Genomic DNA, 17,559 nt, shown 5'->3' on the forward strand with positions numbered 1-17,559 from the left:
AGAGCACGGCGCTTGCAACGCCAGGGTTGTGGGTTCGATTCCCACGGGGGGGGCCAGTATGAAAATGTCTGCACTCACTAACTGTAAGTCGCTCTGGATAAGAGCGTCTGCTAAATGACTAACATGTAAAATGTCTCAAAAAGACAGGTAGTCTTCTGTAGTGGTCCTCTGTAGCTCAATTGGTAGAGCTTGTAACGCCAGGGTAGTGGGTTCGATCCCCAGGACCACCCATACGTAAAAACATTCGATAACAGCGTCTGCTAAATGACATATTATATTATAGTCCAAACACATGCCTTCCAAAAACTATCACTACCAGAGAATAATTGGATGGGGGAAAATATCGATACAGTTACATATCGCAATATTATTTTTGTAGCGATATTTGACTTCAAGTATAGATAATAAATAAATAAAAAACAAATAAACCATTTTTTTATTTCATTTTGCTGTTGTAAGCATCGTTAGCTAGCGCTAGTCAGCTGTACCAGCACCAAACATCCTGTATTTTTCATCCTAAAGCTTGTTCTCCATCATCTTTTTAAATAGTGAGCCACTTTTTATTTCCCTGACTGATCAAAACTCATTTGTGACTCGTTTCAGGAAACTAGGCGTATGTCACGCGTCACTACTTCACAGGAGAGGCATTTGAACGTAAACACTTTTTTTTTTTTTATCAAAATGCGTATTGGGGCAGAAATGCCTTCTGGAACATGTGAACTTTCATGTGCCTTAATAACAAACTTGTATTCCATCCATAAATACGAATAAAATGGTGAAATTACGAGCCTAGTTGGTTTAGCCAAGGAAAAAGACAGGAACCTTCCCGCTAGACATGATTGGCTGAGCTGGACATTACATTTACATTTTAGTCATTTAGCAGACGCTCTTATCCAGAGCGACTTACAGGAGCAATTAGGGTTAAGTGCCTTGCTCAAGGGCACATCGACAGATTTTTCACCTGGTCGGCTCTGGGATTAGAACCAGCGACCTTTCGGCTACTGGCACAACGCTCTTAACCACTAAGCTACCTGCCGGGAGATGAGTTTGGATTGGTCTGCCTCGTAGCAGGGGCCTCCTGTAGCTCAGTTGGTAGAGCATGGCACTTGCAATGCCAGGGTTGTGGGTTCGATTCCCACGGGGGGCCAGTATGAAAAAATGTATGCACTCACTAAAACTTTAAGTCGCTCTGGATAAGAGCGTCTGCTAAATGACTAAAATGTAAAATGTAAATGTACAGTGGGGAAAAAAAGTATTTAGTCAGCCACCAATTGTGCAAGTTCTCCCACTTAAAAAGATGAGAGAGGCCTGTAATTTTCATCATAGGTACACGTCAACTATGACAGACAAAATAAGATAAAAAATCCAGAAAATCACATTGTAGGATTTTTAATGAATTTATTTGCAAATGATGGTGGAAAATAAGTATTTGGTCAATAACAAAAGTTTCTCAATAATTTGTTATATACCCTTTGTTGGCAATGACACAGGTCAAACGTTTTCTGTAAGTCTTCACAAGGTTTTCACACACTGTTGCTGGTATTTTGGCCCATTCCTCCATGCAGATCTCCTCTAGAGCAGTGATGTTTTGGGGCTGTCGCTGGGCAACATGGACTTTCAACTCCCTACAAAGATTTTCTATGGGGTTGAGATCTGGAGACTGGCTAGGCCACTCCAGGACCTTGAAATGCTTCTTACGAAGCCACTCGTTGCCCGGGCGGTGTGTTTGGGATCATTGTCATGCTGAAAGACCAAGCCACGTTTCATCTTCAATGCCCTTGCTGATGGAAGGAGGTTTTCACTCAAAATCTCACGATACATGGCCCCATTCATTCTTTCCTTTACACGGATCAGTCGTCCTGGTCCCTTTGCAGAAAAACAGCCCCAAAGCATGATGTTTCCACCCCCATGCTTCACAGTAGGTATGGTGTTCTTTGGATGCAACTCAGCATTCTTTGTCCTCCAAACACGACAAGTTGAGTTTTTACCAAAAAGTTCTATTTTGGTTTCATCTGACCATATGACATTCTCCCAATTCTCTTCTGGATCATCCAAATGCACTCTAGCAAACTTCAGACGGGCCTGGACATGTACTGGCTTAAGCAGGGGGACACGTCTGGCACTGCAGGATTTGAGTCCCTGGCGGCGTAGTGTGTTACTGATGGTAGGCTTTGTTACTTTCGTCCCAGCTCTCTGCAGGTCATTCACTAGGTCCCCCCGTGTGGTTCTAGGATTTTTGCTCACCATTCTTGTGATCATTTAGACCCCACGGGGTGAGATCTTGCGTGGAGCCCCAGATCGAGGGAGATTATCAGTGGTCTTGTATGTCTTCCATTTCCTAATAATTGCTCCCACAGTTGATTTCTTCAAACCAAGCTGCTTACCTATTGCAGATTCAGTCTTCCCAGCATGGTGCAGGTCTACAATTTTGTTTCTGGTGTCCTTTGACAGCTCTTTGGTCTTGGCCATAGTGGAGTTTGGAGTGTGACTGTTTGAGGTTGTGGACAGGTGTCTTTTATACTGATAACAAGTTCAAACAAGTGCCATTAATACAGGTAACGAGTGGAGGACAGAGGAGCCTCTTAAATAAGAAGTTACAGGTCTGTGAGAGCCAGAAATCTTGCTTGTTTGTAGGTGACCAAAAACTTATTTTCCACCATAATTTGCAAATAAATTCATTAAAAATCCTACAATGTGATTTTCTGGATTTATTTTTCTCAATTTGTCTGTCATAGTTGATGTGTACCTATGATGAAAATTACAGGCCTCTCTCATCTTTTTAAGTGGGAGAACTTGCACAATTGGTGGCTGACTAAATACTTGTTTTCCCCACTGTAGCATGCTTCTGTCTATAACGTGAGCTGTTCAGTATGTGTTGACAGTCCTTTCTACTGCGCCGTTTTTGAACGATATAACAATAGCCATTGAGAACTACAAACGTTTTGCTACTTTTCTCAACAACTTTGATGCCCTGAATTTAGCAGGCGCTATCAACTGATCAGTTGGAAAAAGTGATGGGCTACATTCTGCACATGCAATGGTCAGTGAGAACTGGAGTGATTGACACAACGCTGGCCAAACAAGATGTAGCTATAAACAAGACAGAGTTAAATGGTTCCAGTCTTCTGTGAAGCGTTCATCCATGTATACGGGTAAGAGTCTAGCTACATTTTCAGATATAATTTTCTAATTTTGTCAGAAAGTCGTTTTTATTGCAAGTTAAAGCATACTGTTAGTTAGCTAGCAAACATTAGCTTGCTGGCTCGCTAGCTAATGTTACGTGTATGATCTGTGTAGTAATATTATTCGAATCAGAAATCCATTTGCATTGCTAGTTATAGCCTAATGTTAGCAAGCTAAAATTGAACCTAGTTTGTTAGCTTTAGCTACCTGCCGATTCATACTACAGCTATGACGGAGTTTTGTATTGGTAGTAGTATGAGTTGGGATTATGCATTTTCATTGTTTAGCTAGCTAGCTACATGTCTAAACAAAAGACTCCACTTCAACCGGATTATTACATGACCCATCAAGTTAGCCAGGTGTGTCTAGGGGGTGATTACGACCATCTATTGTATTTCATGAACATGTGTACATGTCTAGACAATAGTGACCCATCCACTTAGCTAGATGTGGCTGGGGAGTCGTTATAGCATTTCCTTCACATGAAGCATCAATTTACACAAGTGTGTCGGGTAAGCATCATCTAATAATATTTTAAAATATTTTCATCTAACCACTTCACTGTACCGTTTACACCTTCTGTATTCTGTGCATGTGACAAATAAACTTAGATTTGATTTGATATAGCGTGTGTTTACCAAATGGCCTCACATGTGAATACTTAAAGAGATGGGTGGGGCTAAGGCTTAAGCGGGTGTGAATGATGCTGAATGGGTGTAGACAAAGAAGAGCTCTCCAGTAGGTGTACCAAAACATTCAAGGTCCATTTTCTCAAAAGTGGGGTTTCAAAAGTTTATCAACTTTCAAAGCAGAATTACTTTCTCATTGTCCCTCAACTGTAGTGTATGATATACAATTGTCTAGCTCTGAGTCTCTACTTTTATCCAATGTAAAAAACACAATTTCAAATTTTGCTACATACGACCAAATCGAGCCGGTCGGTCCCATTTTCTCATGCTCTCTCCTCTCTCTGCAGCAGACATACTGTACAGTGAGCAATATGTTTGGAACATTGAATCGCAATAAAATCACAGTATCGAATATAGAATTGTGAGAATCGCAATACATATCGTATCGGCACCTAAGTGTTGTGATATCGTATAGTGAGGTCCCTGGCAATTCCCGGCCTTAGACATTACTCTTCTGCATGACACTAACCTTTCCCACACTTAACTTTTGCTTATCGCCGCGCGCACACGCACGCACGCACGCACACACACACGCACGCACGCACGCACGCACGCACGCTCGCACGCACGCACGCACGCACGCACGCACGCACGCACGCACGCACGCACGCACGCACGCACACACACACACACGCACGCACACACGCACACACACACACGCACACATCCACCCACCCACCTACACACACACCCAGATGCACGCATGCACACACACACACACACACACGCACACATCCACCCACCTACCCACCCACCTACACACACACCCAGATGCACGCATGCACGCACCCACGCACACACACACACACACACACAGAATATAAATAAAATGTCCGCTACACTGCTAATTTAAACCTTCTTCGCGTGATAATTAGCCACATTGAAGAGCAGCCTGATATTCCACTAATTAAGGAAATAACAGCCTTCATTCAAAGCATCCCCCCCCCCCCCCTTCTTTCATCTCTCCTTCCCATCCCTCTATCCATCCACCTCCATCCATTAATAACTAATCTTCACGCTCCTTTACAAACCACATCTCAACTGGAGCTCAGAGAGGGGCCTCAGGGGAGGCTGGCCCCACTGTGTTGTGTTCTGGTTCTAACATAAAGCCAGGGAGCTGGGGGGTAATTCACATTCTGGAACACTTCTCTGTCTGAGGTGAGTGTGTGTGTGTGTGTGTGTGTGTGTGTGTGTGTGTGTGTGTGTGTGTGTGTGTGTGTGTGTGTGTGTGTGTGTGTGTGTGTGTGTGTGTGTGTGTGTGTTTGTGTGTGTGTGTGTGTGTGTGTGTAAGGGTGGAGACAGTTTCCAGTTTCTTTAATACCCAAATTAAAAGGTAAATGGGATTGTGCTTCCCTTTCAGCGAATGAGGAGAACAATTGAAGGCAGAAAAGAGCCTAATTTTGTGTGTGCTGTAAAACAGTAATTAATTGCCAAACAAATGAAAATGCACAGGCAAATACAACACACACACACACACACACACACACACACACACACACAGACACACAGACACACTCACAAGCCCACTCACTTTCATTTCTTTGTACAGTAGCAGCTTCTCATCTCGGAGGATGACATATCTGTCCTGGAATTTATGTCCAGAAAGCAGCTTGGACGACCCGTCCTTGAACTTCACCTGTTCCCCTCTCATAAACTGCTTTTGCTTTCTGCCTGAAGGTGAAACACAGCAATAAGCAATCAGCAGATATCCCCCCCCCCCCCCCACACTTGGAATATGAGAGATGGAAGGAACTCACCACAATTTATAAATGCATGTTTGCGATTGTATGTATGATTTGCTGTAAGAGTCTATTGATGACATAGGGGTAGGGTATACTGTCATGCATCAACGTTAATTTGCTTTGAGGTTATAAATCGTGATGAGAACAGGTTGCTTGTTATAACAATGTTCAATAATAGGCAGTTTAACAGGCACAGGTGAGACAATTACTGTTCATAATGTCAATAAATCAATCTGTCATGTATTTCTACAGTCCTTATACAAATGTAATAACACATTCATTAATCATTTGGTTCTGAAATTATGGAATGGATAAAAGGACTGATGCTTTGAGAGAGAGAGAGAGAGAGAGAGAGAGAGAGAGAGAGAGAGAGAGAGAGAGAGAGAGAGAGAGAGAGAGAGAGAGAGAGAGAGAGAGAGAGAGAGAGAGAGAGAGAAGAGAAGAGAAGAGAAGAGAAGAGAAGAGAGAAAGTCACAATCTTTAATTCTTCGTGTCCATCAAGGTACGGTAGTGTGCATCTGTGTGGAAAAGAACTCTCTCAATAGGGAAACTGTGTTCATAGAAACAGAAGCTTTTTCGCTCAATCAGTGCCATTGTCAGTGTGAAATGCTGGTGTACAAAAGCTGATTTGACACCTTCTCAGCTATATTTTGAGCTTGGTGGTGCTTTCAGATATCATGGATCTAACTGCATGCTGTACCTGGGAAAGCATCTGCCATTTTGTCTTCTCCAAACTTTTTGATGACGAGGAAGGCGGAGCTGGGGTCGTCTAGAGTGCTCCACTCCAGCACCTGCTCCAGAACCTTCTCTTTGTAGTGCAATGGACGTTCTGTTCCAAACACAAAAGACATCAGTGTGTTGTGTCTTCAAGTCAGTGTGTCGTGTCTGCAAGTCAGTGTGTCGTGTCTGCAAGTCAGTGTGTCGTGTCTGCAAGTCAGTGTGTTGTGTCTGCAAGTCAGTGTGTTGTGTCTACAAGTCAGTGTGTCGTGTCTGCAAGTCAGTGTGTTGTGTCTACAAGTCAGTGTGTCGTGTCTACAAGTCAGTGTGTCGTGTCTACAAGTCAGTGTGTTGTGTCTTCAAGTCAGTGTGTTGTGTCTTCAAGTCAGTGTGTTGTGTCTTCAAGTCAGTGTGTTGTGTCTTCAAGTCAGTGTGTTGTGTCTACAAGTCAGTGTGTCGTGTCTTCAAGTCAGTGTGTCGTGTCTGCAAGTCAGTGTGTCGTGTCTACAAGTCAGTGTGTCGTGTCTACAAGTCAGTGTGTCGTGTCTACAAGTCAGTGTGTCGTGTATGCAATTCTGTAATACAGACAACAAATCAGTGTTTAATCTATAACCAAGTCTAAAACTATTTAAAGTATCTGGTTGTGTCTGCAAATCTGAAAAGATTACCCTCGCTGTTTACAAATGGTTTTTACACAATCCTGACCGATGTGGTTCAGCTGTACATTTTCCCAAAAACGACTGTACAATCTTCATTATTACTGAACTATAATTGTCTAAAATGCCATCAGGAAAAATCCATTATCAATAGGTTGTTGTTTTTTCTCCCCAACTTTTATAATTGTGTAGTTAAATTATCCTCTGCAAATCTGAACATGATTAGAAAACACACTCAAGTGCAAAATAGGCCTATTATCTCGCCTGCCTGACGTGTGAACGGGGTAATAGTACATGCCATCAGCTAAAATCACTTGTACCCACCTCCTCCGCCCCCCCTCTATTGCATCAATCTCTGCACACCCTGTTAATAGTTTTTCATATCCGAGGGAAACAAAAAAAAAAATCCCGGGTGCTTAACATATTTAGAACAGAGTGGCTTATCTTTGCTCTGGGATCTGTGCAGACTCAGGCCAAAGGGATTAGTTACTCATTCTCACACCCCCAATATTAGCTTCCCCAATCGCCAACCGATAACACTGTTTATCTATGGTTATCCGCCAAAAATGCGTAATTATCTTACACTTCCTCTTTTTTCCCTTTCCCCCCTTTATCGGTCGTGAGCATAAAAATGTGTCACAACAGCAGCTTTTGAACAGCTAAGCGATCTGGGATGTTTCAACGCAGCAGCAAATCTGTTGTCTCCAGCAGGGAACAATGCTGAACCATCATCAAATATTCACTATATTCACCGCATACCCCATCTTTTTTTCTGCAAAGGAAGAACCTGTCCTAGGTAACTTTGAGGGTGGAACACAATTTTTTTTTTTAAAGCAAACTCTCTGTGAACTGGTGAAAAGTACACAGAAATGCCAGCTAAGCCTACTATAACTATAATTCCTTAATTATTATTTATCATTATCCACTCCCACTAAATGCAGAGGTGTTACAGTACATTAATAACCTGAAGTCACGATTCAGTTCCCTGGTTTATCAGTTTCCCTGGTTTATCAGTTTCCCTGGTTTATCAGTTTCTCTGGTTTATCAGTTTCCCTGGTTTATCAGTTTCCCTGGTTTATCAGTTTCCCTGGTTTATCAATACATTTTTATTTATGACATTAATTAAATCCCCATAGTATCATCAAAAGACTGACGATTAGCTAATTTCTTCACTTCTATAGCCCCGGATACTGGTTGGTTACTGAGATATTACTACAGACACTGGTTGGTTACTGAGATATTACTACAGACACTGGTTGGTTACTGAGATATTACTACAGACACTGGTTGGTTACTGAGATATTACTACAGACACTGGTTGGTTACTGAGATATTACTACAGACACTGGTTGGTTACTGAGATATTACTACAGACACTGGTTGGTTACTGAGATATTACTACAGACACTGGTTGGTTACTGAGATATTACTACAGACACTGGTTGGTTACTGAGATATTACTACAGACACTGGTTCATTACTGAGACATTACTACAGACACTGGTTCATTACTGAGATACTTCAACAGCCTAATCTTCTAATCATGAGGCCTTGAGATGAGGAAAATATGCCCCATTGTATGTGACCTGAATGAGAACAGCCTTTCAAACAGTGTCCTGGCCACCGAACACCCATCCATCACTAAATGGATATAAAGACAGATGACATCCATCACTAACTGGATGTACAGACAGATGACAGCTCTGCTAGGAGAAAAGTTTGGAAAAATGGCCAGAGGGAATACGCGAAGACATTTCCCTTCTTCCCAATATTATTTACAGCACTGTCTACATATTTCATTTATCCAACCTTCGCAATTAGTGAAACCACATGTTTTTCTGACTTCAGAAACTTTCCCTCTGGAGACATGAAAGAAAAGCTGACCACACAGAAGATGTGACCTTAGCTAAATGACCAGTTGCTAAACTCTTTTAGAGATGTCTTGTTGTCACATACCCAGTTCTCCGTTCTCTATGACCTCGAACGTGATCCAGAGGTCGACCGGGTTCGTGACCACGTTCCTCATAACCAGCGTGGACTCTGCCAGCTCTTCTGACCTCATGGTTGGAGACAACTACCATAACACAACCACAAAGATGTTAGAGAGAGGAAAGGGTACAGTCACATCTTAGCAGGACTGGGGTCATTTCAATTTCAGTTATTTCAGTCCATTTCATTTCAATTCACCCAGGAAGTGAACTGAAATTACAGTACGAGAATTGCAGTGTCATTCATTTTCAATTAGGATTTTTTTCCCCATTCTTGAATTTAAATGTAAATTAACTTGCTGCATTGAATACATTCAAATAGAATTGACTACAACCCTGCATATTAGCTATCCCCAACAGTTAATTAGGGAATGGAGTTAAGGATGGGCATTTGTATCACTGTCAAAGATTTTCCATCACTTTCACACTGGAAATGGAGAACACAAAACCCTCCATTTGTTTGTGAAATAGTGATAGAAACTATTCTGTAATCATAGTGTAGAGGTGAACAGAAAGGAAAGACTCAGCATGACTAAAGAGAGAAGAAAATAAGTGTTAATGTTGTGTGAGTCGTAAAGTGAGTCGTAAAACAGTCCACTCTAACCTAACCCCCCCCTCCACCCCCCCTCCCCTCCCCCTTCCACCCCACCGCTGTTCCACACCTGCAAAATAAGTCCATTACCTGAAGCTTACCACTACCACTGATTAAACGCAATTACTCACACAATTATATCAGAAGTGTCTTTGATTAGCTCGCTTTTGATTTATTCCGGTGGCAGTAATCCCATCAGGTTTAACCACCAACGTCTCGGCCCTATTCTATCACACCCTCCACCTCTCTCCCTCTCTCCCTCTCTCTCTCTCTCTCTCTCCATCCCTTGCTCTGTCCCTCTAACTCCCCCAGACCCCATTACACACCCCTCCACCTCTCCCTCTCCCTCTCTCTCCCTCCCTCCAACTCACACACTCCCCCTCTTTCTCACCCCCTTGCACGCACGCACGCACACACACACACACACACACACACACACACACCTTTACCTTGATTAAGCAGCAGTTCTCCGGCTCCCTCCTCTCCAGGTACACCTCGAAGATCAAGTCCCCGGCCGGAGAGAACTAAATAGAAGGAGAGAAAGAGAGAGAAACTGAGGAGAAAGAAAAACCAACAGTCGGATTAATTGGCTTTTGTTCTGAATTCCCACCTCGGTGTGGCCTGAGCCTAAACGGAGTGAACCAAGGGAAGCGTTAGATGATTTGAGGAGAGTAGCAGAGGTCATATTCTGAGCTACAGGCAAACTAAATATAGTGCTTTTAATTGATGTGATATTTTGGCAGAATGAGGGAAGCAAGCCAGAGCAAGTCAGAGAGGTGGAAAGCGGGGGGTAGGGCTTCAAATGTAGTCAACGTTTCTGCCTAACTTTATAATACCCCAATTAAGTGCTCAATCTCTCAATAAGAACTTGAGCTAACTCTGACCTTTTGTCGTGATTTGGAGTCAATGGAATATCTGTGTGGAAATCTGAAGCGTGCAGATCAAGTTAGGACACTCCTCTCAGGATTAAGATATTATTTTAGATTTAACACTGGGACATGGTATTTTTCCATCTGTGAGAATCCAGTCTGTTCTATACCATTGAGGTAACATAGCAGGCCACATACAGATGCTGGGGATACGTCCTTGGGAACCTGCAGACTATCACAGCTGACACTTCTCTCAATATCCCTTCAACCTTCCTCCGGCATTGTGAAACAACAGCAGAGAGGCCATTGGACACAAAGTGACATTTGACACAACGTGACATTGGACATAAAGTGACATTGGACACAAAATTATATTGGACACAAAGTGACATTGGACACAAAATGACATTGGAAACAAAGTGACATTGGACACAAAGTGACATATACATTATGTCTCTGTCCCTGTCCAATGTTCATCTTTCTCTCTTTTCACAACAAAAAAACTTTTTAAGATCAAGTTATCAAGAGCAAACCAACTTCTGAGACAAAAGTGAAAATTCTGCCTCTTAGGAAATGTTTTCTTCTCAACTTTGAACTAAACAACCTATGATGTCCTCAACAACGGTAAGCCAGAGGAAATAATGTAAACAAGCAGAATGTGGAAAGCTGTGGCATGAAGGTTATACTTGACGGATAGGTCTCGGGGAGAGACAAATGCAATGACAATGGCCAGGCTGCACAGTGAAAAATAACAAGTTGACATCGTCATTATAACAGGTAGACTCCTCGTTTGTTTCTCTGTGTGTGCGTACGTGTGTTCCACACCGGTAGAGATTACAGCCCACAGACAAAGAGCAATTAGCATGTTCTAATGTTCCATTAGCAGAACCAGGAAGAGGAAGGAGGAGACAAACACTGAAGAGGAGTTGGTGGAAGCTGGTGCAGGGAACGGCAGAGGGATGGAGGGGGGGGGGGGGGGGGGGTACTGGAAGTAGAGAAGAATAAGGCATGAGGGGGGTGTGGTATATGGCCAATATACCACGGCTAACGGCTGTTCTTATGCACGACGCAACGCAGAGTACCTGGATACGGCCATTAACCGTGGTATATGGCAAATATACCACGGCTAAGGGCTGTTCTTACGCACGACGCAACGCGGAGTACCTGGATACGGCCATTAACCGTGGTATATGGACAATATACCACGGCTAACGGCTGTTCTTAGGCACGACGCAACGCGGAGTACCTGGATACGGCCAGTAACCGTGGTATATGGCCAATATACCACGGCTAAGGGCAGTTCTTACGCACGACGCAATGCGGAGTACCTGGATACGGCCATTAACCACGGTATATGGCCAATATACCACGGCTAAGGGCTGTTCTTACGCATGACGCAACGCGGAGTACCTGGATACGGCCATTAACCGTGGTATATGGCCAATATACCACGGCTAGGGGCTGTTCTTATGCACGACGCAACGCGGAGTACCTGGATATGGCCATTAGCCGTGGTATATGGCCAATATACCACGGCTAACGGCTGTTCTTAAGCACGACACAACGCGGAGTACCTGGATACGGCCATTAACCGTGGTATATGGCCAATATACCACGGCTAGGGGCTGTTCTTACGCACGACGCAACGCGGAGTACCTGGATACGGCCATTAACCGTGGTATATGGCAAATATACCACGGCTAACGGCTGTTCTTATGCACGACACAACGCGGAGTACCTGGATACGGCCATTAACCGTGGTATATAGCCAATATACCACGGCTAGGGGCTGTTCTTATCCACGACGCAACGCGGAGTACCTTGATACGGCCATAAGCCGTGGTATATGGGCAATATACCACAGCTAAGGGCTGTTCTTACGCACAACGCAACGCGGAGTACCTGGATACGGCCATTAGCCGTGGTATTTATTTTATTTTACATTTACATTTTACATTTACGTCATTTAGCAGACGCTCTTATCCAGAGCGACTTCCAGTTAGTGAGTGCATACATTATTTTTTATACTGGCCCCCCGTGGGTATCAAACCCACAACCGTGGCGTTGCAAACGCCATGCTCTACCTACTGAGCTACATCCCTGCCGGCCATTCCCTCCCCTACCCTGGACGACGCTGGGCCAATTGTGCGCCGCCCCATGGGTCTCCCGGTCACCGCCGGCTACGACAGAGCCTGGATTCTAACCAGGATCTCTAGTGGCACAGCTAGCACTGCGATGCAGTGCCTTAGACCACTGCGCCACTCGGGAGGCCCAAATTTCAGTTGGGCCTTGTGTGCAATTGACCAATACAGTGATCTTCATCTTTTAATCCCCGCTGACCGTCATAATGTGTTTAACCTTTGTCCAATTCACTTTTACTTACACACCTTTTTTAATAGTCAGCATTTTACTTTCCCCGTTGCTAGAGTAGAAAACGTTCATCCTACTTCCATTCTGTGGAATTTCCTGTGTGATTTGTATTCTAGAGGGGCAAGGGTTGTCCTGCTGGCTTTGACCTAAATGAGCTCACTGCCTGGCGCTGTTTCTGTGTGGGTTCTCTGCCCACGGTATCACTGTCCCCAATCTTACGTCACTACTCAGGACATTGAGCTACAAGACAGGTCTTCAATGGTGCTGCTCTTTCTTTGGCCATTTTATGTCATTTAGCAGACGCTATTATTTTATGTCATTTATTTTATGTCATTTAGCAGACGCTCTTATCCAGAGCGACTTACAGGAGCAATTATATGGGCAATATACCACGGCTAAGGGCTGTTCTTACGCACGACACAACGTGGAGTACCTGGATACAGCCCTTAGCCGTGGTATATTGGCCATATATCACAAACCCCTGAGATGCCTTAATGCTATTATAAGCTGGTTATGCAGCACGGAGTGCCTGGATACAGCCATTAGCCGTGGTATATTGGCCATACAGTACACCAACAAACCCCTGAGGTGCCTTATATATCATAAACTGGTTACCAACGTAATTAGAACAGTCAAAATAAATTTTTGGTCATATCCATGGTATAGGGTCTGATATACCACGGGTGTCAGCCAATCAGCATTCAAGGCTCGAACCACCAGTTTATAATTATGATTATAAACAGGTTTGAGCCCTGAATGCTGATTGACTGCAAGCCGTATACTCCGGTCTTCGATTACCCCCAACAGCACACATTTTTGTTGTAGCCCCGGACAAACATACCCGATTCAACTCATTTGGGGCCTGATGATTAGTTGACAAGTTGAATCCAGACAAAGGTGTGTTTGTCCGGGGCTACAATAAAACTGTACTGTTGGGGGTACTCGAGGACCGGAGTTGGGAACCACTGGCCTAAAGTAAGATGGCATTAGCTTTATGGGCATTTGCGTTGCACCCCTTGACATTGTGCATCTGAAGCAGAGAAAAGCTTAACTCACACACATTAATTTTGTCATTTAGCAGACGCTCTTATCCAGAGCGACTTACATGAGCAATTAGGGTTAAGTGTCTTGCACATCAACAGATTTTTCACCTAGTCGGCTCAGGGATTAGAACCAGCGACCTTTCGGTTACTGGCACAACACTCTTAACCACTAAGCTACCTGCCGCCCCACATTGTTAACATATTGTTCAGCTATATGGCTGCATTGGTATTGCATGCCATTATCAGCTGCAAAATGGGTTCACATGGCTGATATTCTGAACAAATAGTGACAATCAAATAATACAACACAGAAACACAGACAAATTAAAGCCAGATTCCCTTCCCCTCTTTATTGCAGGATTGTGATCTGTGATTAATCAACATCGACACTAGTTCATCCTGAATAATAGTTAAGTTAACAATGAAAACAAGTTTAAACACTTAACTTCAAAGAATCAACATTGTTTCATATCATTTCAAAGTGTACAAGTAAGCTAACAGGTTAGACATTTTAGTAACAAGTAGGCAGTTATTACCAGAGATGGCCAACCTCCCTCCACTGATCCCTGATCTACTGGGTGAGAAGACTTCTGTTCCAGCCCAGCAATTGCACACTTGATTATTAACTAATTATGTTTGATACATTTAATCAAGGTGTGTTAGTGTTGGGTTGGAACAGAAGCATGCACACCCAGCAGTGTTGGCCTGCTCCAGTTGTAATAGGCTTATACATTGTGTGACTTTTAAACTGTATTTTTGTTTACAACATTTGCTAACATAGCAAGGTATACATAACCCATGGTATACATAACCCATGGTATACAAGGATGCACTCTTATTCTCTTGGGACATTCATTGGGACCTCTTCACCCGCAGACAGGGTTTGACGGCTCTCTGTATCTGAGGACAGAAAACATCACAAAATAAACAGGCTGCATTATACTCAAATTAGACAGCACTGAATATTATGTTGCTATATCTCTCTGTCCTCAGTTTTTGTCACTAGGGACTTGGACTGGATAATATTTTCATAATGTCCTCCCACAAATGTACCTTCCCTATTCAGAGTAGCCTACTCTCCCTTCTCTGACAGCTGGAAGTGCTAACGTTAGCTAATTATTTTCACCCTCTTCCACTGCTGTTAGCTAGCTACAAATGCATTTGGAGTTACAATGATAAATACATCAAGATAACTAACTAGCTAATATGAAGTTTGCAAGCTGGTGATATTTTATTTACTTAGCTAGCTATATAGTATGTAAAGTTAGCTAGCTAACTAGCGAGCATTACGTTAGCAGCACTTTTGAGTTAGCCTGCACACTAAGTTTCTGTAGCAAGCTAACTAATAATACATTGTTTTTTAAATTATTTTCAAAATATATTTCCTTGCTTGAATAGGTTCTCCCACTGCCTCCATTTTCTGGGTCCGTAGAAAAACTAAATAATGGGCAATCTTCCAGAAGTTTCCAGTGGTAGCAAAACGCAGTCAGCCATGTGGACGATTGGAGGACTTTCACCAGACTGACTGGTCTTCCAACGGTGCGGTTGCTAGGTGATTTGTGACGCAACTGCAAGCTCTCTATACCACACCTCATTGGGCCTTATTGCTTAATTATACCATGGCGTTGTTGAATACTCCTTTCTGATTGGCTTGAAGGGCATTCTAGAGGGTTCATTATTTCCCTACAACACACAGTATATTTGCACGGTAGAATTCAATGGCTATAGTTCATTTTTACATGTTTTGTTTGAGCTGCTTTTGAAAGCAAAAGTCGAATCTAAAACAGTATTGGCATTGTTGAATTTGATTTTCATAATAGCAAGCTAGGACTGAAGGTTTGGTTAGTTAAACTAGCAAGTCTGTTTGTTTGGTTACCACAGCAACTACTGTAGCTATCTAGTAAACTTGCTAGCTACTTCAGTGGATGTTGAACACATTTCTAGCGGCAAATGTGTTAAATTATACCCATGGTATTAAAGAGTTAATCAACTCGAGCTCTATGCATTCTCTGAAAAATAATGCAACTCCATGCAAGGTCAGTTCCAATCTGCTAGCGCGTTGTGAAACACACCTTTCACGTCGTTCAATAGTTTCCAATAGAACGCATAGCCCCTTTTTGATTGTCCCTTACTTATGCAGCTGGTTGAGACAGTACCACACATGAAACCACTTCCATCAACTGCCCTGAAAACTAAACAGTCCATGTGTGGCGGCAATTTTGAAATGCTTAGTCGTGGCCTCCAGTTAAAGCACACTTCAGTTTGTCTTGACAACAGTCACTCTCAGCTGTGGAAACGAGAGGGGAAGGGAAAGGTTTAGAGGTATCTCTGTGCATCATGGTACTTATTCCTTCCTCTCCACAGGAAACAAGGTCACAGTAGATTGAAGTGAAGGAGAAGTAGACAGGTCCCGTGTGGCTCAGTTGGTAGAGCATGGAGCTTGCAACGCCGGGGTTGTGGGTTCGATTCCCACGGGGGACCAGTACAAAAAAGTATGAAGATATATGCACTCACCACTGTAAGTCGCTCTGGATAAGAGCATCTGCTAAATGACTAAAATGTAACATTTAAACGTACAGTGTATGATAATGCAGAGTTTACCCATGAGAATGAGTAGAAAGCGCGTTTCAAGTCAATGATGGTATAATGGGTGGACTGGCAGCCATTTTGAGTGTACCCATGCCAGGAAGTAAAAGCAGTTGTGTGCTGTGATTTGTTGAGTCAACTCAACTGACATTACAAAACACTTACTTTATGAGCCACATCAGTTAGTATCATTTGAATGAACATTCTACATTACCATGGCAATCCAGCATCAGTTGATAGAACATTCCAAAATACCATGGACATTTTTGCATCACAATACCAGGCAGCCATTGCGAGTGTACCCATGAGTTCACCAGTCAAATTGCCAGTCAAAATATGGCTGCCCAACTTTATTGTGTTAGCCCAGCCACAGATGAGAGAACAAGCGAGGAAAGAAAACAAACAGGGTGGTTTTGCTGGCGCCGTCACTCTAAATTAAATGTGCTTTCTGACGCCTGAAGTCAAGGAGAATAGAATGGAAAGAAAAGACAGGATGGAGAAAAAGAGAGGGGGGGATGGAGTGGGGGGAAAGAGAAGGAGGGGGGGAAAGAGGGGGAAAAGAGAGGGGGAGAAAAAGAGAGGGGGGAAGAGAGGGGGGGACAAGTGGGGGGAAAGAGAGAGGGGAAAAAGAGGGAGAAAAAGAGAGGGGAAAAGAGAGGGGTGGAAAAGAGGGGGGAAAGTGAGGGGGGGAAAGAGAGGGGGAAAAGAGGGGGGAAAGAGAGGAGGGAAAAGAGGGGGAAACGAGAGGGGGGAAAAGTGAGGGGGGAAGGAGAGGGGGAAAAGAGAGTGGGGAAGAGAGGGGGGAAAAAGAGAGGGGGAAAGAGAGGGGGGAAAGAGGGGGAGAAAAAGAGAGGGGGAAAGAAGGGGGAAAAGAGACGGGGGAAAAGAGGGGGGAAAGAGAGGGGGGAAATAGAGGGGGGAGAAAAAGAGAGGGGGAAAAAGAGGGGGGAAAGAGAAGGAGGGGAAAGAGGGAGGAAATAGAGGGGGGATAGAGGGGGGGAAAGAGAGGGGGGAAGAGAGGGGGGAAAAGAGAGGGGGTAAAGAGGGGGGAGAAAAAGAGAGGGGAAAAAGAGGGGGAAAAGAGAGGGGGGAAAAAAGAGAGGACAGCGCTCAAATCTAATGTG

General features: G+C 43.6%; 1 protein-coding gene across 1 annotated transcript in view; it reads right to left on the minus strand.

The window, feature by feature from the left end:
- LOC311132616 (arf-GAP with Rho-GAP domain, ANK repeat and PH domain-containing protein 2-like) overlaps positions 1 to 17,559 on the minus strand; it is a 113,144-nt gene that overhangs the window by 12,128 nt on the left and 83,457 nt on the right. The window contains 5 exon segments of the mRNA XM_084165862.1: positions 5,404 to 5,543; positions 6,315 to 6,443; positions 8,944 to 9,061; positions 10,017 to 10,091; positions 10,452 to 10,482. Of these exon segments, the coding sequence (XP_084021988.1) occupies positions 5,404 to 5,543; positions 6,315 to 6,443; positions 8,944 to 9,061; positions 10,017 to 10,091; positions 10,452 to 10,482 (493 nt within the window).

This window comes from Coregonus lavaretus, assembly GCF_964263955.1.
Source record: "Coregonus lavaretus genome assembly, chromosome: 7".
Classification (NCBI taxonomy): domain Eukaryota; kingdom Metazoa; phylum Chordata; class Actinopteri; order Salmoniformes; family Salmonidae; genus Coregonus; species Coregonus lavaretus.